This window comes from Vulpes vulpes, unplaced genomic scaffold (assembly GCF_048418805.1).
Source record: "Vulpes vulpes isolate BD-2025 unplaced genomic scaffold, VulVul3 u000000643, whole genome shotgun sequence".
NCBI classification, from domain to species: domain Eukaryota; kingdom Metazoa; phylum Chordata; class Mammalia; order Carnivora; family Canidae; genus Vulpes; species Vulpes vulpes.
Window position 1 is genome coordinate 498,750 of NW_027325793.1, and position 27,206 is coordinate 525,955.

Here is a 27,206-nt window from a genome sequence, read left to right on the forward strand (position 1 = left end):
ATTCATACAAAAGGCAGAGGAAATAAGAAGGTAGTAGGGAACATTTGAGTCCACAGACATCACACAGACAAAGACATATGGAGGGGTGAGAGGACGTGGCATTCAGTAAGTACCTATTAGATAATTGGATAAGTTACTGTTTCTCTTGTATTTGAGTCATTTGGTTTGAACATTGAGTCAGAAGATACAGGCAGCTCATGGTAGGATTCAGAATCTGATTTTCTTGTAATATTTATAAGTATTTTGACAGGGTAAGGAAAAATCTTGCACAATTGTTATGATGATTAAGTGTTTAACTGTGAAGACACAACAGTGTCTGGGACAAAGTAACCACTGCATAAATGCATGCTATTGTAATTATTAGGCCAAATAGATTTGTCTTTTAGAAAGATCTCTCATCCCAGAGTGTACAGGACACGTATGGGTGGATGCAGTTACACGCTGGGAAATAGTGGCAAGGCATTTTCAATCATTTACAATGGAGATATTGAAATCCTGAAGCATCTTCTGTCTTGCCTGGACACCTGGAATGTTCATCATTCTCTCCTGCTATGGTAAACTATCAAATCCTATCAATTTTTCTAGATGCATGTGAAAGTTTATATTTTTCAGTGAAGCTCATCTACACCACCATAATTTCAACATCATCTCTCCTTCGTAATATTATTCCATTGACTCGATACTTTTAGTGTTTATAACTCCATCTATTATATATATAATTTACATATTGATGATCTCTATCCAGTGACATAAGACAGTAAAGTAATGATTATGTTATGAATTCTAATGATTATGAACTACAAAGCAATGGCAGGTAAAACTTTTAAAATAATTTTCTTTGAAAAAATTAATTGTATCCACAAAAATATTTAGATTTTCAGTATTTAATTTAAAAAAACCTGCCTTTTTCTCAAAGGAACAGCATTGAATTAGTTATTATAATGGAAAAGAAAAGAGTAGGTGAACTATGGATAACAATCAATCATTTGAACTAAAGTAATTAATGATTTTGATATATTTTCATCGATAGAGAACAGAGATTTCAATAGACTGAAGTTTCCTTAAAAAAAAAAAAAGAAGGGAACCCTGGGTGGCGCAGCGGTTTGGCGCCTGCCTTTGGCCCAGGGTGCGATCCTGGAGACCCAGGATCGAATCCCACTTCGGGCTCCCGGTGCATGGAGCCTGCTTCTCCCTCTGCCTGTGTCTCTGTCTCTCTCTCTCTGTGACTATCATAAATAAATAAAAATAAAAAAAAAAGATGATTTTAGTCAAGTAAGTCAGGTGAGCTATAACTGCTATATAATTCTAGAAAAAAATAATGAATTCAAGATTTTTAATTTTTAAAATGTAGTTTGATTAAACAGCAATTCTGGCACAAATATTTTTGTTATGGTAAAATACACATACAATTTACCATTTTAACCACTTTCAAATGTGAAATTTAGCATTTACTTTACATTCACAATGTGTGAAAACCATCACTTCTATCTAGCTCCAAACATTTCTATCAACCCCGAAAGAAACCAACTATTATCTTCCCATCACTTCGTGCCCAGCCCAGCCCCTGGCAACCACAGATCTTCTTCCTGTCTCTATGTATGTGTCAGGGTGGATTTTTGATATAAATGGAATCATATAATATGTAACTTTTATGACTGGTTTCTTTCCCTCATTATAAAGTTTTCAAGCTTGATCCGTGTTGTAGCATGTGCTAGGACTTCATTATTTCTATGGCTGAATAATATTCTTTGTATGTATTATGTCACATTCTGTTTATCTGTTCCTCAGTTGGTGGATATTTGCATCCTTTCTACCTTTTGGCTATTGTGAATTTTGCTATGAACATCTACATACAATTTTTTGTTTGAGTAATAGTTTTCATTCTTTTGAGCAGATACCTAGGAGTGAAATTGCTGGGTCATATTGCCATTCTCTGTTTAATTTACTAATCATAAATCTTTCTATTAAGATGTATTCTTTGCTGTGTTGATATTATGGCTAGGGAATCTGATAGAGATTATATATATATGTGCAGGTACAACTTCACATACCAATTATTACTGTAACATATAGAGAGATATGTATCACAGATATGTGTATACATGTGTATATACATATATATGTCATATATGATAGGCCTGAAAAGTAATCTATGTTAATAGAAAATGTTTTCCTCATAATATGTATTATTAACTATAATGCTATTGATTAATGACTATATGCCAGATTTTGTATTAAGTACTAAGATTTTGAACATGAATAAGTCACCTTATACATGGTTCTTGCCTTAAAAAAATTAAATCTAAATGAATACAGAAAAAAATACAGGAGAGCTAGGGAGAAACGAAAGGTAAGTCTGATCCATAATGGGACAGATAAAAATCTTGTATGCGTTTAGAATTGAAAAACAAAATTTATGTGGCCTTTCAATCTGAAGATGCTTATATGAGGGGAGGATCTATTTAATAAGATCATTCTATTGCCAAGTTTCTAAAAAATCAAGAGCCAGGGCAAATGAAAGTTGGATGGCTTTGGAAACTAAAATAAACTAGCAAATTGTACTTACTGAACCTGGATCCAAACTGTATTCTGCCAATCTCCTCTGAAGCTGGGAACTGACTTTTCTGTATACTGGTTTCCAACATGGAATCACATTTCAGTTAGGTCCCCACCCAGATGGAAGCACAGATGCAGTAGTGGCTGAAAGATTCTTTTGAAACTAATAAGCTGGATTTCCTTGAGATTCAGGAACACTACATGAAAAGGTTTCCAACTTTGGATTTCTCGCAACTTTGTATCTCTCCTGCTGTTCCCTATGAAACTAGGAGAAGATACTAGAGTAGATTAGGTGGTTCAGATCATTTTACCACCCTGGTGAAGTTAAAATCCATAGCAGATGGATTTCAAATAAGCCTTCCACCTCAATACTGCATCTCAGTCTTCCAATCCAGATGTATATATTAGTACTCTTGATGCAATCACTAAAAGAAGTACTTACAGCTGTATAATCAGCTGCAAAATAACTTGGTGTAATTCACATGACTGGTTTATTTATTTATTTTTTAAGATTTTATTTATTCATTAGAGACAGAGACAGAGACAAGAGAGAGAGAGGCGGAGACACAGGCAGAGGGAGAAGCAGGCTCCATGCCAGGAGCCCGACGCAGGACTCGATCCCGGGACTCCAGGACCACGCCCTAGGCCAAGGGCAGGCACTAAACCGCTGAGCCATCCAGGGATCCCCACATGACTGGTTTATGACCAGCAACATCTCTGTCAAAATGACCATTGTGTGACTATTTAAATATTTTGGTTTTACTAGATTCTTCCCCTCAGGTGTTTAATAACTATCAAACAAGAATGAAGAGTTGGGTAAAATGGTGAAAAACTTCAAAGAGGTGGCCAGCATCCCTGACTTGGTTTATGTATACAAATTCTGACATGGGGGAACCCTGGGTGGCGCAGTGGTTTAGCGCCTTCCTTACACCCAGGGCGCAATCCTGGAGACCCAGGATCGAATCCCACGTCGGGCTCCCGGTACATGGAGCCTGCTTCTCCCTCTGCCTATGTCTCTGCCTCTCTCTCTCTCTGTGTGTGACTATCATAAATAAATAAAAATTAAAAAAAATTAAAAAAAAACAAATTCTGACATGGGCATATAATAAATAAGTAGCATCTATAAGCATTTTGTATACAGATAGAGAATGTTGCTATTACCTGTTTATATTTTTTCTTTCTCTTGATTGAATGAAAGTTACTTAAGGAGAGTTTGGTTTTTTTTCTTTTTTCTTTTTTTATCCCAAACCCCACAAAAGTCCAACCTACTGGTGATAGATAAATGATCAATTAAGAATGAGTGAATTCAGATGAAAATTCTAGGTATCTTAATGGTTTCTAGTGATGACTTTCAGGTTCATGTATCTAAACTCTTCTTTCCATTTTCAGACAACATGCTATTTATAATGGGCTTATTCATACTACATTGATATTAATCTTTTACCAGAATGATTTAATCATTAATGATTAAAAATGATTTTTTTGTATAAAACATTTAATGTTAACCTACAACACAATGGGAACTTTTATGAAAAAAATTTAAAGTACACTAGATTTCTTCAGTAAATTATCACGTAAACTATTCAAGTGCAGTACCAAGTTGGGACACTGCATCTTTTGTGGAGGGATTTCCTGTTTGCTGCATTCCTCACAAGTCCTAAAAAAAAAAAAAAAAAAAAGGAAACAGTTGCAAAGTGGAGCTCCTTGTTCAAGCACCAGGTAATACTCCCCTGATTTTGCATTCTGGGGGTTATCACTCTTTCCTCCCACAGTCATTTTCTGAAACTCTTTCCTTGGCCTTGGCACCATTAGCAATTTTCATAATGACTGCTCAGCTGAAGATTCTAGGTTCCTTATTATTTTTTAAGAGATATTCTCTGATCATTTTTTATCCAAACATCACAGTGGAGGCAAGCAAGGACAAAAGAAGTATTTGCTGCAGGAAATTCTGCAGAAGTGGAAGAAAAGACCAGAAATGCCCCACTAACTGCAGAAATTCAACGGACTCCAACTGGGTGTCTTTGCTTGGTCATTTCCCATGTCATTCAGTTGAATCTACAACGTCAGTTTTGGGATGCAGAAGAGAACTTGAAACAAGTGTTTTTTTTTTTTTTTTTTTTAGGCTGATGGCTTGCTGTTTGATAAACAGCTGAAATAACCCGGAGGTGATCTGGAAATGAGCGAATCCTTGCAGATCATCGGCTTCTCAGTATTTTCTCCCTTGCAGGTCCCATGGAGTTCCGAGGTCCTTGGGAGTAACAGATTGTACTGGCTTTAAGTGACAAAATGTGCATCCTTCCTGGAGGAGGAAGGGAGATGACACCTATGCAGCAGCCCTACGGTAAGGAGACAGGAATGGGGTCTGAGCAAAGCAGGCTTGTTTCCACATGGACTAGGAAGGAACATGTGCTTCAGATAAAACTTCCTGAAACCTAAAGTAAATGGGTAGGCCATCCCAAGAACCGTACCGACATACACTTTTTCTTAACAGTCTGGCATCTGACCTCCTTCCCTGAACAAGTATTGAAAGGCCAAGAGACATAACGTGCACGTTGTAGAATAAGATGCAGACTGAATTAAGGAAAAAGTTTTACAACTTCCCAAAGATGTGTGGGCAAAACACCCAAAACAATACCCAACCTAGAGAAGGCCCTTAATATCCTGCCCTTCTGTGTACTGCCGGGGAAATAGCTATGAGTTTGACAGGGAGGGAGACTCAAAGTTATGTGGGAAAATTCCTCTTTGCATGGTTGTAAGCATGAAGCAGACTTCACATAAGGCTGAATAGAGAACATGCTTTATCCTGGTATCCATTCCAGTTACCTTTCATGCCAATAGACAGTGACTTCCCACTCATCTGGCCTTGAGGCAGCAGTAAACAAAATGGAATAATCGGCAGCGAGGAGCAGAATTAAATTAAATTTTCCTAGAGATGGTGTTTTAGACATCTGTGCCAAGACCACTGGGTAATTCCCGGGCTCCCTAGGTGGTGCCTTGTGAGGTTCCTTATTCTGTCCCTTACCCATGTTTACCCCAACCACTGTGGGATGCAGAGGAGAAGCCACGTACATCACTGCTACCTAAAAGAGAAAGAGTTGCCCTTAGATTTTAGGGAAGCAAGAGAGAAAGCCTTTGGAGACTGCAAATCTACCACGTTATGTTTTATCTTGATATGAAGCCTGGCCTCAAAGCATGCTAGGCTCCAGTTACTTCAGTAGGTTGCTGTGTTACAAGTCTGCACCAGTCTAGCTATAGAACACTTTGGAATATTTGCCAGCTCATGCTGACATCTGTTAATAATACATGGCATGACCCATGTACCCATTACCATAAACTCAACCAAAGAAGGGACATCCATCCAGAGGTTAAAAAACCCCTATTACCTCAAAACAGCAATAGAGGGAGAGGATTAAAACCTGCCTCCAGCAGGTGGCTATATCAGAAACTAACTGTACCTTCCAGCAGTTTACACACACCTGGAGTTCTGTCTTGGCTCCCTTCAAGGTTTCTAGTTCTATCCTTGAACCACCACCACCACCACCACCACCCACTTCTCCCACTGATACAGGCAGGGCACCATCATGGGGTTCTGCTGGTTCTACCATTGACCCTGCTAGTCCTTTGATAAGGCACCAAGATTGGCAATTCAGGAACACTCGGGGCTGGGCAGGAAGAGCACGTACACATCAGAAGAGGAATGAAGAGCTGCTATCCTTTGGTTCAGATTGCATAGTAACCATCTAGTACAGATTCCAAGGGACAACTGCAGTTAATGAGTATACACAGAGTTCACACTGCATATATGGGGATATCTGTACAGAGACTTTGTGGGGCAATGAACTCCAGATTTCTCCCAATACTCCAAGCGAGGCGCATAGATGGTAAGAAAGGACAGCAAGAGTTGGACAAAAAAGAACAACCTCTCTAGGAATGTGAGAGGGACAATGGCAAAAATAAGCACAAACCAGCCCAGGTCACCTTTATTACACTCTTGTGGGCTAAGGAGCCCAGAGCATGAATTCATGGGCTTAAGAATTGGCTCTTTATCAAATAAAGTTAAAAAAAAAAAACCCAGCTATGTTGTGGGACTCAGGAAATTTAACAAAACCCCCTACCCCTGGACAAGCAGAGCAGGACTGACTATTTTGGGCTGCACCCACCTTGTGCTGACCTGCTTATTACTTAGGGGCACAACATTGTCAGTCTCATTCCTTTGGTCATTACAAAGCAACAAAAAACATTTAGAAGTTATTCATAAAATGTGGGAAGTTCAAGGAACATCTCTCTTCTGTGCCTCTTCTCTGGTGGTGGGAGAAGCAAGTCGTCAGGAGATGCTGCAGTAGTAGCTGGTTGATAGATGTTTTTTTCCACTTTTATTTTTCATAAAAGCAAGGATGAATGAGAACTAGTGGGAATGTCCCCTTCCCCAGTTGGGACAATGACTGGGTCGAAGTCCTTCGACCTTTCTTTGGAAGGTGTGTGGTGCAGAGGCAGTAGGGAAGGGTGGGCTTGCCAGTGGGAACGTTCACTGCTGACCTTCGCACACACACACACAGGTGGTGACTCTTTTGGGCTGCATGGTTTCTGATCCTCCCTTAGGATACAGCAATCTTAAAAAAAATATTGTATTATAATAATAATATGAATTTCTCTCTCGGTTTTTGTTTGTTTGTTTGTTTCTCCATTTCGTTTAGGGATTAGGAGGGGAGAGGGAAGAAAAATGTCATTCATCTTTCAGGTCCTGAACAGAGAACTTCTGTGTGGCTAAGTCTGGCCTCCTGAAGTGTGGGGGTGTTGGGCCACTCCTCTGAAGGGATGCAAGGCAGCACCCGCCGGGGAAAGTTGGCTTCAATCTGAAACTTTTCAGGGCTTTCTTTCAAGGAGAAGAAGTAGTCATGGATTACTGTTAGAGACTGCGAAAAGTGGAATCATCTCTCTACTCGAGAATCATTGGCTAATTTGAAAATGATCTTGACACTTTCAGGGTCATCAGGGGAAGGCTCTGGGGGCAGATACTCCAGCTTCCCCTCCTTTTCCTCTTGTAGATTCCGCGCACCTCTCTCCTCTGCCAACTTTTGCTGTTGCACCTCCTCCTCCTCCTTGCGCCCCTTCAGCTCTGGCTCCTCCCGTGTCTTCCTTTCCTTCTCCTGGTCAGCCCTGAGAGAGGCCAGATAGGCCTCGTCTTTCTGTTGTCGCAGGACCTGGGTCTGATTTCGTTCTTCCCTTTCAAGGCGTTCTGACACGAGGTAAGTCTGGTTTGCATCCATGATACATGTCAGCTGGTTAATAAGGTCATCGGGTCCCACTGCAGTCGTTCTCTGATCCTTCAGCATAATCAAGGCCAGGAATGGATAGGTGTTCCCTCCTAAACCCTGCAAGACCCTATATCCCTCAGGTTTATTTGCGGAGCATGCCCAGCGAAGCATCCTAGTGTTTATTAGGGAAATAACTTCAGGGCCCAGAGTGTGTTGCAACAGAACTCATCGGAGTCCTGGGGATCATCTCCATGAAGACAAACCAAAAGCAACCAAAGCTCCCGCTTGGCATCGTTAAGTGCCTGGCTGTACGTTCCCTGGTGGAAGGCAGGGTGTGCCCTCCCATATTTCTCTTCAAAAGAGAGCATAAATGAAACAATGTCCCCAACGGGGTCAGTGACCCAGCTGCGAGGGGCAAACCTAAATATATCAAGTATTGTGTAGGTAAATCGGAATGGAAGCATTATTAAGTAATAACCCCATCCAGGCAGCCCCCTTGGCTGTGGTCTTGCAATAGCCTAACTGTAGAGCCTGTGCTCAACTGTATTAACTTGCAGGGGTCAGGATGGAGGTGGGTTGAAAACATCTGGCACACCCTCTTGTTCATTCAATCGGTCCTGTACAGCAGCCTCTATGTCCCAGTAATGCTGTTCCAAGGGATGGCAGCATTGATCCATAGTTGCTATGCCAGTTAGATCCTGAAACTGCAGCAGTTTCTCTGTCTGCTCCTGGGTTATATCCGGCTCCTCAGGCGCTGCCATTTGGCCGCCGCCTCTACGCTTCTTAAAGGAATGATTTGATTACCTCTTATTGTAACGTAATTTCCTGTTTTGATTTTCATACTCTGGGTGTTTTGTTTTGTTTTGCCTGTTTAAAAATTTTCCTCTAATTAAGTTGCTGATTTTAAAAATACATTACTCAAGGTTGCTTTTTCTTTGAACAGAATGAATAACAGTGCAGAATGACCACATTTAAAAAAAAATTACGCTTGAAACAGTACTTAATTCCATGTTATTTGCCATATTCAATTCGGTTTTCTTTTGTTGCTTAGCCCTATAAGACTACCTTTATATAAATAATATTTCCTTTCGAGCACTAGCCATATGAATTAACAAATGTCATACCTGAACTCTGACTGAATCATATTAATTTTGTCTTAATAATTATGTAAAAAATAATTATGTATATGTGCATACTTTTTTGTGGGGAAGGAGTGTAGAATAAAAGAAAGAATGAAAACAGATCCAGAATATTTTTTCATTAATGTATCTTGAAAAAATTAAAATGTACTTGTCCATACAAGTACATCTTTATTAAGATGAAACTTTGTTCATAATAAATAATTCTGCTATAAAACGTCTTAAATCCATAAGCTTTGTCAAAATGGTAAAATTGCTGAATAAACTGGCAACATAACTGGAAAGAAAACACAGACCTATGCACACAAACACACATTAAATAAGTAGCCATGAAGTCACAGTTTGACCCAGTGAAGAATTTAAAACTAGAAGCAAAAGGTAGTCCTTTTATAAATTGCTGATCTCCTCATACACCTTGTTGCTACGTTAGTTGTTTTGCTTAGGAAAGAGGATCATTCTGACAGCTACAATTTGTGTTTCTCTATAAAATTGGAGTTGAAATATTATAAGATATTCTTATGATCTGTTTGATATTTTTAAGAGTATTATTTATACAATATTGAAATAATGAGGAGACATCTAGTCACATGTTTTTTATTTACCAAAATTGGGCATCTTCTATTACCTCCATGGTGGCATCCAAGCCATTTCCCAGTTGGCTTTGTTTAGAGAGGTAAAATTAACTCATTCTCTCACCATCAAATGCCTAAAAGCCCAACTGGGAAATAGAGAGTAAGTAAGACCAAGAGAGATGATATTTATTGTCAAAAGGGATAACAGCTTAATAACTTAGTTATGACTTCTATAATAAATAAGTTTGTATTACATAGATATCACATATGTAATATTTAAATATTACAAACATGTTACTTATATAATGTATAAATATATAGTTACTCATATATATTAGTATATGTATCAATTGTATATAGATAGCATTGCTATTTCTTATATATATACCTACACACACAGAAGTATATATTGCATATGCCCTGTTTGTGTGTGTGTGTGTGTGTGTGTGAGTTAGGAAAATGTTAAAACAAGATCTCAATTAGAAATTCAGGTCCTAAAGACCATTCTAAGACATTATACTTTATTTGCTATGTGAGTTGTGTCTTGGAGCAATACTTCTGAAAGTTTGTTGCTTAAAGGAAGCATTGTGCTATACATTCCTACCTTAATGCCAGTTAATAAGTGAGGTAGGGGAAAGCGTCCATGAAGCTCCCTGGAACCTATTTGCTATACTACTCTAGGAACACTTTTAGTTATCTAAGCCCTCCTTATTGTTGTTATTTTTGACTTCATATATCTAGGGATCAATATATACGAAGTCATCTTTAACATCTGAGTACAACTCTGTTCCCATTATTCACTCACAGTCCTAAACACGGGATTTGGCGATTTAGCAGGTATTCCTTGAGTGCCTACTGTTGGTCTAGGTACTGAGTGAGCTATGGCTGGAAATACAATGAAGAGATTCCCATACTCATGAACTTAATAGTTTAAGGTAGACAAGGAAATGATCATATAAAATGCAAAATATAAGTGGCAGCATCTATAAATATAGAAAGCAGGTATTTCCTTAACTTTGAATGGCCAATCTGCATATATATGCAGCCCTCTGGACTGAGACCTGCAGTGCTCTGGAATTCAGCCAAGCCCAGAAATGATTTATTCTGGAAATTTGCTCACAGAGATGGGACTCAAAACATGTGGCTGATTCATTTTTGAAAACTTTTATTGAAGATGTAGAGACTTTTTACCTTTATTTACTTTTAGGTAGAAGTCAAATATTTCTGAGGGCTGTGGATTACTGCAAACTGAGTTTTAAACTATCCAATGGTGTTAAACTTGATCAGATGCTCTGAAAAGATAGCATGAAGTTTTTTTTTTTTTTTTTAGATAGCATGAAGTTAAAAGTAAATTGAAAGACTGTAAACCTATTACTGTTTTCAATTTGAATGTTAGTTTGTGATTTGAAATTAGTGTGGAAGAAAAAACCAAATATCCAGTGATTAAAACTCAGAGCAGCATTGCTAAAACATTGCTCCAGAGGGGAGGGCTATGAAAATCCTATACAAATACATTCAAGAAGAGGTTTAGTTTTAAAAGGCAACAAAGGCAGTAAAATCTGTATTTTTCCATTCACAGTGTAAACTCTTTTAAATGCTCTTTAGCTACTTGCTTATCATATCTACCAGAGTTTAATGTAGAGAAACATGCTGAGTAGAAAAGTGAGCCCACATGAAGGAGCCTGGAAATGTTATAGAGCAAAGCTTTTTCAAAAAGTATTTATTTTCTATATGGCCAACAGCAGAAAGGCATGGGACACTATGGTGTACAGAGAGTTAAACTGTGTGCGTGTCTGGGGGTGGGGTGGCAAATGTAAGAAGAAATACTAATTCTGAGCCCTCAAAAACCTTTCCACTTTTCTGATAGCAAACTCTATTTGAATATGCATGTTCAGCCTCTCCTAAGAGAAATCTTGTTCCTAGCCAAGAAAGGTAATGTCATATCAATCTAAACATTCAGCTATACATTGAATGTGCTGATCTGGTCATTAGGAACAAGGATACTGGTTACACATGCACTATTTCTGTTACCTGTTTCCTAAGAGATATCAAGATAATTGCTTTTTGTGCTTCAGTAATATTCTATGCATAATATTTCACTTGCTGCATTATTTTATAAGTATCTACCTCTGTATATATCTCTCTGCTTGAGGACGGGTACGCTTAATTGTCTTTCTGTTTGCAACACCTAACTCAGTGCTTGGCAGAAGGTTGGCACATGGTGTTTAATTCAAGGAATGACTATGTTTTTTGGCAGGCCAACTTCCTCTATAACTCACCAAGTACGGTTTTCTTTCTTTAAAGACTTTCTAAATAGAATGTATAAGTTAAAGGGCAAGAATTAATTATTAACAATTTGCCTAAGAAATTAAGTCTCTAGATGGCATAAATCATATGCTATCAGTAACATTCATGCTTCTGTTGAAAACCTATCAACCCTTCTACAATTTCAACTTACAATCTAAAATGTGAAAATATTCAGCTGGAGATGATCAAACCCACTGGGCTGGACAGAGCAATAGGTCAGCACCTTTGCCCACATCCACAGCCTGGAGGTGTTAGAAGGTAAGCAGCGCCTTCATCATTCTGGCAATCTATTTTAGTCTAAGTCTACATCAAAAGCCTGTCAGGGCTCAGTGCTGATAACAAAGCACTATCGCTTTTCAAAGTGACAGAGCATAGTGACATATCAACACTAGGACTTAAATGAAAAACCCCTTCTAATTTAATGGGGAATCTGCTGAAGCTGTATTCAGCCCAGAATCCTGGTTTTCAATTAAAACTTTTTCAGGGGATCCCTGGGTGGCTCAGCAGTTTGGTGCCTGCCTTTTGCCCAGGGCGTGATCCTGGAATTCCGGGATCGGGTCCCGCATTGGGCTCCCGGCATGGAGCCTGCTTCTCCCTCTGCCTGTGTCTCTGCACGCCCCCGCCCCCATGTGTATCATGAATAAATAAATAAATCTTAAAAAAAAAAACTTTTTCATAGCAAGAGAAAAGTTTGGCATATCCTTTCCTTTTTTGAGGCAGTTATGGAATTGTGTGGAGAAGACAGTAGTATGGTGTAGAGATGGCCCGGTACTAGCTAAGTACGTATGAGCCCTTCTCATCCACTAATTGCAGTTCCAACAGTATAACAAAAGTCTTACCTAAAACTCATACTGCTGAAAAGATCCTTTCTCTCAACACAACTTTTCTTCAATGAATGTTTTTTTCTGACACAGAGCATAAGAAGACAAAGGGGAACAATATATCAATTACTTACTACCTGCTTGTGCCAAGTACTATCAGTATAGGGAGGGGAAGGGGCTCTCACCTATGTTATTTCATGTAAATATTACCTATGCTATTTCATTCCTACTAAGGTATAGAATGTAGATGTCTATTTTCATGTTTTGTTCATACAGAAAAAGAAACACATGAGTAATTAAGCAGCTTCTGTATGGTCACACACCCATTAAGGGGTAGAGTTGCAATATGCCCACCTAGTCTTTTATATTAGCTACAATATTGCTAAAATTTAAATGTGGAGAACTATGGATAACATCAACGTGCTGACATAATTAAACATTTATTTATTTATTTATTTATTTATTTATTTATTTATTTAATGGTGTTTCTCACTTGCACTTTCCTTTTTAAAAAAAGATTTCATTTACTTATTCGAGAGCGAGAGAGAGGGGCACAGACACAGACAGAGGGAGAAGCAGGCTCCCCGCAGGGAGCCCGATGAGGGACTCGATTCCGGGACCCTGGGTCACGCCCTGAGCTGAAGGCAGACACTCAACCGCCGAGCCACCCAGGCGTCCCTCACTTGCACTTTCCTTAAACGAATTTCTTGAAACATATATCTTAAAACAAGCTTCGTTTTTTGGGTATCTTTTCTTAAAGGTTTTATTTAAATTCCAGTTAGTTTCAGGTGATTAACAATTACATCAAGACCTAAAACCGTAAGAGTTTTAGAAAAAAACAGGGAAAAAATATCCCTGATATTGGTCTTTGCAATGACGCATTATATATGACACCAAAATTATAAGCAATAAAACCAAAAAAAAAGTGAGATAATATCAACTTAAAATACTCTTGCACAACAAAATGAAAAGCAACCCATGGCAAGGAAAACGGTATTTGCAAACAGCACTTAACATCTAAAATATATAAGAAAATTCAACAGCAAAAAACAATCTGATTTAAAATGGGTAAAAGATTTGAATAGACTGTTTTCCCTGAAGAAGATATGCAAATGGCCAATATGTACATGAAAATGTCCTTAACATTACTGATCATCACAAAAGTGCAAATCAAAATCACAGTGAATGTTACCTCATACTTGTCAGAATGGCTATCAGGAAGATAAGTGATAACAAGTGCTGGTGGCAAGGATTTGAAGTTAAGGGAATCCTTGTGCAAGTTGGTTGGGAATGTAATTCAATATGGGTACTATGGAAGGCAATATGGAGGATGGAGGTTCCTCAAAAAATTAAAAATAGAACTCCATATGATCCAGCAACCACCCTATGGTTACATAACCAAAATAAAATAAAATCCCTCTCTGAAAGAGATTTCTGTATTTCCATGTTTATTGAAGCATTATTTACAATAGCTAAGACATGGAAACAACATACTATACATAAACAAATAGATGAATAAAGAAAAAATATATGAATATTATTCAGCCATTAAAAAGGGAAACCTGCTGTTTGGTTTTTTTTCTTTTGTTTCGTTTGTTTATTTTTTTAATTTCTTTTTATTGGAGTTCAATTTGCCAACATATAGCATAACACCCAGTGTTCATCCCATCAAGTGCCCCCCCTCAGGTCCCATCACCCAGTCACCCCAACCCCCACACCCACCTCCCTTTCCACCACCCCTTCTTCGTTTCCCAGAGTTAGCAGTCTCTCATGTTCTCTTGCCCTCTCTGATATTTCCCCACTCATTTTCTCTCCTTTCCCCTTCATGCCCTTTAACTATTTTCATATTCCCCAACTTAATGAGACCATATAATGTTTGTCCTTTTGTGTGTGTGTGTGTGTGTGTGTGTGTGTGTGTGTGTTCCATCCTTGGAACAAAAGGATGATTTATTTATTTATTTTATTTTTTATTGGTGTTAAATTTGCCAACATATAGAACAACACCCAGTGCTCATCCCATCAAGTGCCCCCCTCACTGCCCGTCACCCAGTCACCCCCACCCCTGCCCACCTCCCTTTCTACCACCCTTTGTTCGTTTCCCAGAGTTAGCAGACTCTCATGTTCTGTCCCCTTTCTGATATTTCCCACTCATTTTTTTTCTTTTTCCCTTTATTCCCTTTCACTACTTTTTATATTCCCCAAATGAATGAGACCACATAATGTTTGTCCTTTTCTGATTGACTTATTTCACTCAGCATAATACCCTCCTGGTCCATCCACGTCGAAGCAAATGGTGGGTCTTTGTCGTTTCTCAAGGCTGAGTAATATTCCATAGTATACACAGACCACGGTTTCTTTATCCATTCATCTTTTGATGGACGCCGAAGCTCCTTCCCCAGTTTGGCTATTGTGGACGTTGCTCCCATAAACACTGGGGTGTAGGTGTCCCAGCGTTTCACTGCATCTGTATCTTTGAGGTAAATCCCCAACAGTGCAATTGCTGGGTCGTAGGGCAGGTCTATTTTTAACTCTTTGAGGAAACTCCACACAGTTCTCCAGAGTGGCTGCACCAGTTCACATCCCCACTGACGGAGTAAGAGGGTTCCCCTTTGTCCACATTCTCTCCAACATTTGTTGTTTCCTGTCTTGTGACTTTTCCCCAATTCTCACTGGTGTGAGGTGGTATCTCATTGTGGTTTGGTTTTATATTTCCCTGATGGCCAGTGATGCGGCGCTTGTTGGTCATATCTATGTCTTCCTCTGTATGATTTCTGTTCATGTCTTTTGCCCATTTCATGATTGGATTGTTTCTTTGCTGTTGAGTTTAATAAGCTCTTTATAGATCTCAGATACTAGCCCTTTATCTGAGAGGTCATTTGCAAATAACTTTTCCCATTCTGTAGGTTGTCTTTTACTTTTGTGGACTGTTTCTTTTGCTGTGCAGAAGCTTCTTATCTTGATGAAGTCCCAATAATTCATTTTTGCTTTTGTTTCTCTTGCTTTCATGGATGTATCTTGCAATAAGTTGCTGTGGCCAAGTTCAAAAATGGTGTTGCCTGTGTTCTCCTCTAGGATTTTGATGGAATCTTGTCTCACATTTAGGTCTTTCATCCATTTTGAGTTCATCTTTGTGTATGGTATCAGAGAATGGTCTAGTTTGATTCTTCTGTATTTGGATGTCCAATTTTCCCAGCACCATTTATTGAAGAGACTGTCTTTTTTCCAGGGAGAGTCTTCCTGCTTTGTCGAATATTAGTTGACCATAAAGTTGAGGGTCCACTTCTGGATTCTCTATTCTGTTCCATTGATCTATGGGTCTGTTTTTGTGCCAGTACCACACTGTCTTGATGACCACAGCTTTGTAGTACAACCTGAAATCTTGCATTGTGATGCCCCCAGCTATGGTTTTCTTTCTTAATATTCCCCTGGCTATTTGGGGTCTTTTCTGATTCCACACAAATCTTAAGATGGTTTGTTCCAACTCTCTGAAGAAAGTCCATGGTATTTTGATAGGGATTGCATGAAATGTGTAAATTGCCCTGGGTAGCATGGACATTTTCACAATATTAATTCTTCCAATCCATGAGCATGGAATATTTTTCCATCTCTTTGTGTCTTCCTCAATTTCTTTCAGAAGTGTTCTATCGTTTTTAGGGTATAGATCCTTTACCTCTTTGGTTAGGTTTATTCCTAGGTATCTTATGCTTTTGGGTGCAGTTGTAAATGGGATTGACTCCTTAATTTCTCTTTCTTCAGTCTCATTGTTAGTGTATAGAAATGCCATTGATTTCTGGGCATTGATTTTGTATCCTGCCACGCTACCAAATTGCTGTATGAGTTCTCGCAATCTTGGGGTGGAGGCTTTTGGGTTTTCTATGTAGAGTATGTCATCGGCGAAGAGGGAGAGTTTGACTTCTTCTTTGCCAATTTGAATGCCTTTAATGTCTTTTTGTTGTCTGATTGCTGAGGCGAGGACTTCCAGTACTATGTTGAATAGCAGTGGTGAGAGTGGACATCCCTGTCTTGTTCCTGATCTTAGGGAAAAGGCTCCCAGTGCTTCCCCATTGAGAATGATATTTGCTGTGGGCTTTTCGTAGATGGCGCTTAAGATGTCGAGGAAGGTTCCCCTATCCCTACACTCTGAAGAGTTTTGATCAGGAATGGATGCTGTATTTTGTCAAATGCTTTCTCTGCATCTAATGAGAGGATCATATGGTTCTTGGTTTTTCTCTTGCTGATATGATGAATCACATCGATTGTTTTACAAGTGTTGAACCAGCCTTGTGCGGGACAGCTTCTCATTCTTGTTTTCCGTGACCTCGATAGACAGTTTTGAAGGGATGTGTTGGTCAGCTATTTTGTTTTTTTTTTTTTAATTATTTTTTTATTTATCTATGATAGTCACACCCAGAGAGAGAGAGAGAGGCAGAGACAGGCAGAGGGAGAAGCAGGCTCCATGCACCGGGAGCCCGACGTGGGATTCGATCCCGGGTCTCCAGGATCGCGCCCTGGGCCAAAGGCAGGCGCCAAACCGCTGCGCCACCCAGGGATCCCATGGTGAGCTACTTTGTTGCAGGAGCCTCAATTTGGGTGTGTCTGATATTTCTGTCATGAGTAGGCTGGGAATATGGAATTTTGGAAAGACTACCACAGTGGTGAAGTGCTTCTGTGCCTTTCCATCCCATCTCAGTTGGGGGTGCATGAGATTCACACAGCATTACTGCTGACTTTCATCACTGACTTTTGTCACTCAGTTAAAGTTGTGTGTGCCAGTCTGCTGCCCCAAGTCACTGTTTCCCTCTCTCTACACTCTGTTGTTTAGAAGTGTGCTCTAAATCTACCCCACCTTTGGGGTAGGGGGTGGGGAGGATTTTCCTTCACCTCCTGAAGTGAGGAGTCTATTGTTAGGAATTCTTTTATTTTTTATTTTTTAAGATTTTATTTATTCATTCATGAGAGATACAGAAACATATGCAGAGGGAGAAGCCAGTTCCCCGTGGGGAGCCTGATGCAGAACTCAATCCCAGGACCCCAGCATCATGACCTGAGCCAAAGGCAGTTATTCAACCACTGAGCCAGGTGCCCCTATCTGGAATTCTATTAAAGCAAAATTAGCCTTTTCTCCCCTATTTGTTCATTTGTTTATATCAATATAAACTTGTGTATATTTATTTCATATTTTGGTCATAGTCCAATGCCGTATTATTAAGAAATCTTTTTGAGTGACAAAAAAAATGAATTAAAGTATCTCCACAATGCTCTGAGGTTGGTACCATTATTATGTCCACTTTACAGGTGAGGAAACTGAATCTTAATGTCAAAATGGCACAGGCCAGATTTGAATCTGTCTGGGTCAGGCAAAAATTGCTCCAGGTTGCTTGCAGGAATTGTCTGCTGGATAACAAACACTTTCCTCTCTCTAGACTTCAGAGGATCCAAACACATCCAGGCCTCCCCTTCTCAATTACCTTCTTCCCTATCCCTTACCCCAATTTGCTCTATTAATTAATTTGTACTTTTATAAAGTTTCTCTTGCCAGAATGTTGAGCAAAAATCACGTCTACCATTTCCACACAGCAGTTATTTCTATCTTCTAAGTTCCCTCCCTGTCTTAACTCCTTGGCATCCATTGTTTTATATTCTATTAGCTCATATGGGCAGAGGACTTGGCAGTTTGTAAAATGCTTTCACACATCATCTGATCCTTGTGATGTCCTTATGAGGTAAGCATCACAACCAATGTGTTTCCCATTCTCTATGGGAGATAGTTGAGGTCAATGAGCCTGAGAAACTTGCCCAGGACCCACTGCTGGGAAGTGGTAAACCCTATAAGGCAGAAGGAACACCATGTAGAATGACTCAAAGGCAAAAACCAGTATGGGACATTTGAGCCAGTGCCCACTGTTCATTATGGAGTATTAATGTGTAACACATTGGTGCCTATTCATATTACTTATTCTTTTTGATTCATTCTTGGTAGGTTTTATGCTTCTAGAAATGTATTCATTTCTTCTAGGTTATCAAATTTGGTGGCATATAATTGTATATGGCAGTTATTTTCTGATCATATGCATTCCTGTAGTGTCAGTTGTAATGGCTCCTTTAGTTTCTAATTTTATTTATTGAAATCTTTTTGTCTTGTTTAGTGTAGCTAAAGGTTTGAGAGTTTTATCTTTCAAAAATACACGTACATTTTAAAGATTTGTTTTGAGAGAGAAAGAGAGAGAGAGAGAGCACACAGGTGGGAGGAGAGAGAATCTCAAGCAGGCTCTGCACTCATGACCTTGAGATCATGACCTGAGCTGAAACCAAGAGTCAAAGGCTTAACTGACTATACTACCCAGGTGCCCTGATATATATATGTTTATTTATGTATGTAATATGTATGTCCAATGTGGGACTCAAACTCATGACCCCAAGATTAATAGTCATATGCTTTACTGATGGAGCCAGCCAGACACGCCTGTTTTATCTTTTTGAAAAACCAGCTCTTAGTTTCATTGATTGATCATTTTTTATTGTTCTTCTAGTCTCTATTTCTTTTATTTCCAGTAAATACCAGTGCATACCTTACTAGGTATGAATCTTTTTCAGCTTTGTCCAAAGGTTTGACATTACCCGTCCAATTAAGACAATGAGGATAATATATACTACTTAGATAAAACTCAGCGCATCACCTGCATGTTTTGCTATTCATTTTGCACTCTCTATGACATTATACACACTTTTTACCCCATCATCAGATGCTATGTCCTTTAACCCACTGATTGCAACTTATTTTAAAGTAACTCTTAACTTCTCTCTGATAGATAGCTAAAGTTTTGATGGAGTGACAAGGAGTTGTAAAGCATAAAAAATTTTTAGATACAAAATGGCCCTTTTGTATCTAAAGGATAACCTTAGACCCTATAAGCTCTCTTGAACTGTCTATTTCCTGTAGGCTTTGCCCACTACTTATTATTTTTCCAACACTAGCAAAATGACTATTTCATACAAATATTTAAGTGTTTTGTTGAATTAATGGACAATATAAAATGTGTATCGAGGGTCCCTGGGTGGTTCAGTGGTTTAGTGCCGCCTTCAGCCCAGGGCGTGATCCTGGAGACCTGGGATAGAGTCCCAAGTTGGGCTCCCTGCATGGAGCCTGCTTCTCCCTCTGCCTGTGTCTCTGCCTCTCTCTCTCTCTCTTGTGTCTCTCATGAATAAATGAATAAAATCTTTTAAAAAAGTGTATCTAGAACAGGGATAGGAGAAGAAAAGAGAGAAAAAGGCAAACATACTGGGGAAAGTTAGTTGAGAAAATGAATTCTACCAAATGGCTCATTTTTGTTAGGTACCAAGTTGAAAGTACATCCTCTTTCTTAATTCTTACTCTGCCTTGTCTTCACCTTCATCAAATGAAAACAAACAAACAAACAAACAAATAACTAAAGTTGATCTATGTGAAGTTATACAATGCCTTAGGGTTTTTTAGAACATATAAGTATAATGAAATTGGAACCATTAATTGAATCACACAATAATTCTACAGAGAAGAGAAAAAAATGTATTGAAAAGAAGAAACTGGTTCATAAAATAAGATTAAAAAATACATCTTTTAAAAATAAGATTAAAAAATACATCTAATCTTTTAATAAGATTAAAAAAATACATTTGAGTTTCAAGTTTAAAAAAATGCCAACACCAAAGACTGGCATCGAGTGGTAACAGTGGCAGTTTATTAATAATCTGTCATGTAAAGCTGACACAGTATATGCTGAATTCTGCTCTGCTTTACAATGAAATCCCATCCAGTTTATTACTACCAGAATTAAATATGTTCTATTGAAAGGCTTTAGTAAGCTTAAATATGATTTAAAGTTCTTTTTCCAATACATTTATTGCTTTCCTAACACCTTATTATCAAGAAGTCAGATCAACAAAAGTCTAATCTTGATTCTCCCACATATCCATGGTATACCAAACAGGGAGCAAGATAAAACACACATGTTTATAGGGGTTGATAGGTTTGCCTTTAGACAAATGGAAAAGTCATAGCAACTAAATTACTTGTTTCTGACACGTTGGGAGCAGGGAGGAGACTGCTGGAAATAATATAGGGTAAGTATTAAATAATAAAGGGTAAGTATTAAAAGTTACACCTGTAGAATTCACAGATGGATAATTTATTTAATCAGAATCAGAATTGAGCTATCCAGATAGGAAGAATCTATTTAAAGGTGTAAAAAGGTGATTGTCCATATTCAGACTAAAGGATTTGGAGGAGGTATTTTATAAGTAAACATTAATGAACCAGATTTTCATAAATGGTAATTGAAGTTAAATTCCATTTTTTCTACGTATTGTTCAGTTTGGCTATGCAGGATTATATCACCACCAGTTACCTAACATATTTTACATGACCTCTGTTAGTGTCAGGCTTCCAAAAGTGTGCTATGAGGAGAGGGAAGACAGGCTAAAAAGCATATGAGCCAGTCCAATTAGTAGAAAGGTTAAGAGTCATTACACAGTAAAACAACTGGAACAGAGTTCAGGATTTGGCATAGCGATCAGTAAAGAAATAAGTAAAACTCTGTACTATAAATATGTTGAGTTAGAATACTAGTTTTCATCCATCAGATAGTTAAGAGTATTCTTATTACTGAATAGTAAGACCATAATCTCAGATACACTTGTCTTTATTCCATGATTAAAACGTTTTTCAAATGAAACTTGAGAATTTGTGTCTATTTCCAAAATCTCAGAATAGAAATATAAATACAAAAGCTCTGCAAGATTTCCAACTTTAATCTCTTTCATTGAAAATATTAATCATCAAGTAGCAATATTCTAACACCTACTACTAGATAAGAGTGCAGAGAGGAGGATGTGGGGAAAGAGGATACCAGGAAGTAAGTATACTACCCAAGATAAAATTTTGCCATGGATAATAGAAATGAAAAGGTGTGTGTGAGTGTATGTGTGTGTATTTCTCATTTATTGGAGAAAGCATTATATAACGGTACTTGTTAATAAATTTCTACAAAGAAGAGGTTTACAAGTTCAAAAGAAGAATAGAAGAGAAGTAGAACAGCAGAAGCCTCAGTTTTCCCCATTCTAAATTCAGGCAATTGGAAGTGACAATTTTTAAAGTTTCATAATTCTCAGATAGACAATTCCAAGTGAATTTCCATAAACCATAATTGACTCATGATCATTGGCTAAGTAGCTCAACATGTAATTCACCATGTGAATATAAATGGAAACTTTGGTCAAAATAAAAGTGTCTTAAAAAAATAAATAAAAGTATTTTTTGTATAAAATATTCAGAATATCAAGGTGAGCACTTCCTAAGGAGCTGGATTTGTTGGCATTATGTGTGCAAAGTGTTAAAGAGAAAGTACATAACACTGGATTTAGGAAAACCTCTGGGAGCATGACATAATGCACATAATGACTGTACTGTAGCCATCAGCTTCCAGGTGGTGAAGGGTTGTAGTGTGCTGTGGTAAGTGGTATGTTGTGGTAGGTGGCATGTTGTGGTACGTGTGTGTACACATGCACACAATGGGTCACACGAACAATTACATTCTTTTTCTTTTTTCTTGTCTATTTTCGCCCCCCCCACCCCCCGTTTCTTATTCCTGACCATACTATGGGCACTTGCCTTTTTGGAAGCTAACAAAAACTCGTTAGCTTCTCCCTGAGCTATTGCTTAAATAATTTCTTTTTTCCCCGTCTCACTCACTCCTTAAGCTTCATTTGGTATAGTGAAGACAGCATAAGCTTTGGAGGCTATCATGCTGGTAACATATGGAAAAGTTATGATTATCTGAGAATCACAGACTTTTAACTATGTACAATACGAGAGTCCCCTTTTCCTCCTTCACGTTTTAAATTCCTTGTTTCCTTCCCATTGTGCTTACATATAAAAATATACTTTGTTCTTCATTCTGCTCCAAAACAATTTCCCAAACGGTATTCTAAACACAAATCTGTGTCAGAATCCTCTTGGGACGCTTGATGAAAATTTCACTTCCGAGGTTTTACTCTAGATCTTACCAAATCAGACACCTTGGATGGTATGGGTACCTGGAAATGTGTGCTTTCATAAGCTTGCTTTGGGAAATGTGCACATGGAAGTTGCATACAACTGATCTAAACCATTATGCTTACGCAGTGGTTTAACAGTCTTGTATTAGGTTCTAGAAACTATTTTCTGAGAAAATCTTAATCATAGCTGGCAGGCTGCCTTCTAAATTTAACATAAGAAAAACTAAAAGTGGGAAATGGAATTAATTGCCCTACGCAACAGTTCAACCTGGACGGAGATGATTGTGGGAGCACTGCACTCACTTGAATAACTCACCAGAAACCTGTGGCTGACTCTTCCTTTTGTGATTTTTGATCGTCATTCTGGATTCCTTGTATTACATGTTACTAAATACTAATAAATGTATTGCTTATTCATCTTTTCTTTCCCTCCTATATCCTAATTTTAGAAGAAAAATATCGTAATATAGTACAGAAATCATAAAGGACAGGGTTTATGGGTAAGAAGACAATTTTGTCACTCTTCTCTGAAAATTTGAGCATTTAAATGACAATGTGACAATATAATAAATATTTTTATTTCTTTAAATTTGTAAAAGAGTTTCCTGAATATTTCTCACTGCTTGTTTTTTATAGATGAAATAAACTGCTTCATATAGTAGAAGTAAGACAGCATGACATGTGGTTTGTCATTTCAAACCACAAATTCAATTATTGGTGTATGAAAACACATGGGTATGTTGAGTATAGTTCCATAGGATAACTTTTAAAAATTATATCAGAATATTGTGTGTGTCTTCAGTTACATGATTATTTTCTCTAGGAAGATCATAGGGCTTCAAATGAATGAGTGAAACACACTTGGCTAGCAATATTTTAAAATCATTTTTGTTTCAGTTAAAGTCACTGATGCTGACTATGAAAAAAAGAAGTATTACATTTTGACTGTCCAGTTTCCCCTTCTCAGAAACTATGTACAATCAAGGCCATTTTGTATGTGTTTCCTTTGCTATCTTCCCATCTCCATTGGCTTTTCCTGGGAGTTTAAGTGGCTGTCACCCCCCAGCACTGTGCAACACCTCTCTAGGGGCCAGGAATATCCTGGCTTTTCTCATACAACAAAAGGAAATCCTTTGAGGTCTAAAACATTAAGTTTTCCTAAAGTAACTAGAAAAAAAGATAAGAGAGCCCTAACCAGAAGCAGTTGGGTTTATGGAATACAGAACCCTAATTATCAGCTACTACAGACTGGCTAGGCTGTCCCCCCATATGTCATATCGTACTTTCTCCCATCTCTTTTAAGGGAGGAGAAGTTCCACATGTAACTAGCTATCTTTGAAGAAAACAGATGATGTTTTATCCATGTGCAGGATAAAAGAAATCTTTCTTCTTTCTGGAGGGTCAGTGATATATTGTCAAAAGTCTCAGATGTTTCAGCATTTACTCAGAAGTCTCTTTTATTTTTATGTAGAGTAAACAAAACATCATCCTAAAATTCCAGAACTCAAAAAAACTTAGAAATCAGATTATTCCACTATCACATATTATAAATGATAAAATGAAGACCAGAAGGCTATACTTCTAGAAAATCTTACTAGATGGAAACATTCCCCTTATCTGCCTTCACTACTAGCAAACCTCGTATTCTCTCTTTAAGATCTAGTTCAAATTTTCTATCTGTGAGGTAGGACACTTTCATTGACTCCCACAGGCACTTATTATTACCCTGGCCTCTCCTATAACATTTGTTTCATATCCTTCTAATACGATCTATCATCTCTGGTACACCTCTCTGGCTGTGAAACCTTGAGCGAGTTTCATATCTTAATCTCAATTTTACTGCAATAAGCAACAGTCCCTCTCTCGGGGATACTATAAGGATTAAAATAAATAATCATTGTAAAGGATTTAGCACATTTCCTGGTACATCATGCATGCTCAACAAATCTTAGTGTTGTCAGGCTAATTTACGTATCCACATGTCCTTCCCTTTCACTAATTGGGGAGTTCCAAAATGAGCTCTTATTTGGTCAGTAGCCCAGTGACTGGCACTGGGTGGTGCACACTTTACCCTCAAGAAGTCTGCATTGAACATGTTAAAGAATGAATCTTTGTTTTGTTTTGTTTTGTTTTGCTTTTTTTGTTTGTTTTTTTGAAGAATGAATATTCTTACATGCCTGGTCCCTCATAAAATCCTTTCTCTGTCATATATCCTTCAGAATAGGCACAATGCCATTTAATCCCTTAATCAAAATTATTTCCAAAAGTTTAAAATAAAACATAGAATAAGCCAGTGCTTTGGTTATGTGTGTCCTTAGCAAAGTCAGGATTTTCTGTTTTACTTGAGAAATTTCATACCAAGTATAATTAATGTGTCCTTCTATGATTTCTCAAGAAGAAAATGTAGTCCCACCCAAATATATTGGATTTTATCCTTAATTTATATTCAACCTTTTCCTGATGCTGTGATTTGACCTGAAAGTATTGAAGTTATATCTCTATTTCATGCGTGGGCAAATGCTCTAGCCATAGTATTCAAAACAATTTTGCATGGCAAGCTTTTTCTAGAACATTTTACCTGTCATGCTTGAAATTTACATTAGAAGAATAATTGACTTCCTTACTTAATGATATCTTTAAGGAACTATGAAAATTCATGAATAAAATTCTATTTTAGAATAATTTGAAGTAAAGAATCTTACTTTAATGATTCAGTTAATAGATAAACGCATACTTAAATATAATAAAACATGCTGTTATAATTATCAATTTTGAAAATAATCTATGATGTGAAAAAAATCAATATTCACAAGGATAAACATGTTTACTCTGTTACAGACTTACTGTAAAATTATGATGCCGTAGGAAACCCATCTCTATCACAGACTTCTATCTGGGTAGTCATACAGATCCTATGAACACAGGAACCCAATGCTATTAATAAGAGACAGATTAGAGGGATCCCTGGGTGGCGCAGCGGTTTAGCGCCTGCCTTTGGCCCAGCGCGCGATCCTGGAGACTGGGGATTGAGTCCCACGTCGGGCTCCCGGTGCATGGAGCCTGCTTGTGTCTCTGCCTCTCCCTCTGTCTCTGTGTGACTATCATAAATAAATAAAAATTAAAAAAAAAAAGAGAGACACGTTAGAACCTCTTCAGGTTAGAAACAAACTTCACAAAGATTTTTGTTTGAATTAGGTATTAGTTGATTATAAATGTTATCACTTATAACAGAGGAAACTCAACTTCTTGGCTTCAGAGACTTATCAAAATAAAAAGCCCCCCTTAGCTAAAAATTTTCATATAATACTTTCAGGGATAGTCTACCTTAGGTAAATGCATTTTACAGATTTTAGAGCAGGGGCAAAAAAGCTCATTTTAAAGATCTACACTCAAAAAAGAAAATTAGCATTGCCCCTAAATTATAGATGCTCCTAGCTTGTGATTTCTTCATTGATTCAGATATTATGAAATGGCGTTTTCAAGTTGGCAGAAAGGGTAACGGGAAGGTGGATCTCATTTATGCTGCTTCAAAATATTTAGAGCATTCGTAATTTCTCTCCCCCCCCTTTCTCTCTCTCTCACAAACACACACACACACACACACACACAATTATCTCCTATAAGTATAAATATCCAGCACAATAGAAGTATCAACAGAATAATAATTACCGTATCTTTTAAAGTTGCTATATATTTTGGAATAATAATAGGTTTTCCTCAGTCTCCTCAGACTTTCACCATCCTCCAACTTGTTCCATTCATTTTACAATAGTGCAGATTATTGTCCGTTCCAGAGTACTTAGCAAGAATGTTAGGAAACCAGAAGAATTTCTAAGTCAAATTCTTAATGATAACATTGTGGTTTCTTTTAACACTTTACTTATGAGCTAAATGCTCGTGGTCTTACTCTAAGCACACAATGGAGACTTATTGATTTAACTTAAAAATAGATTGACCTCTTTGAATACAGCAAAAGAAATAAAGCACCTCTTACTCTTAAGTTTATTTTGAGATAACAAGGTATTCATAATGACATTATCTTTCTTTGTAGCCCACCAGATTGGAATAAGATGACGTAGTTGAAATGAATTCATATTCTGGAATGCATTCTATTAAATATAGTATATTTGAATTTTGTAATAATTATACATTGAAATAAACTCACTAATCAGTGAATGATTATAACAAGTAACAATACATTTCAAATAAGCATGCTTAGCTTATTTATTTGACTCTGAAATCAAAATTTCGAGACAGACTTCCTTGATTTATGATGGGGTTATATCCTGATTAACCCATCATAAATTAAAAATGTCGTAAGTTGAAACGCACTTGTACACCTAACCTACTGACCACTATAGCTTAGTTTTAGCCCAACTTAAATGTGCCCAGACCACTTACGTTAGTCTATAGTTGGATAAAATCCTTTAATAATGTTGATTGTCTCATGTAATTTATTGAATACTGTACTGAAAGTGAAAGAGATTGGCCATGCGGCATAAGAATGGTTGTCAGTGTGTCAGT

General features: G+C 37.7%; 1 protein-coding gene and 1 pseudogene across 1 annotated transcript in view; both read right to left on the reverse strand.

Annotated features, from left to right (window-relative positions):
* LOC140597409 (piwi-like protein 1) overlaps window positions 1–6,161 on the reverse strand; it is a 35,054-nt gene extending 28,893 nt beyond the window's left edge. The window contains exons 1-2 of the mRNA XM_072745668.1: window positions 6,012–6,161; window positions 5,579–5,636 (exon numbers count right to left, since the gene is read on the reverse strand). Of these exons, the coding sequence (XP_072601769.1) occupies window positions 5,579–5,636; window positions 6,012–6,161 (208 nt within the window). The remainder of the gene's footprint in view (window positions 1–5,578; window positions 5,637–6,011) is intronic.
* Window positions 6,162–6,520: 359 nt separating this feature from the next.
* The window catches only part of LOC140597391 (FAS-associated factor 2 pseudogene), a 47,112-nt pseudogene continuing 26,426 nt past the window's right edge, over window positions 6,521–27,206 (reverse strand).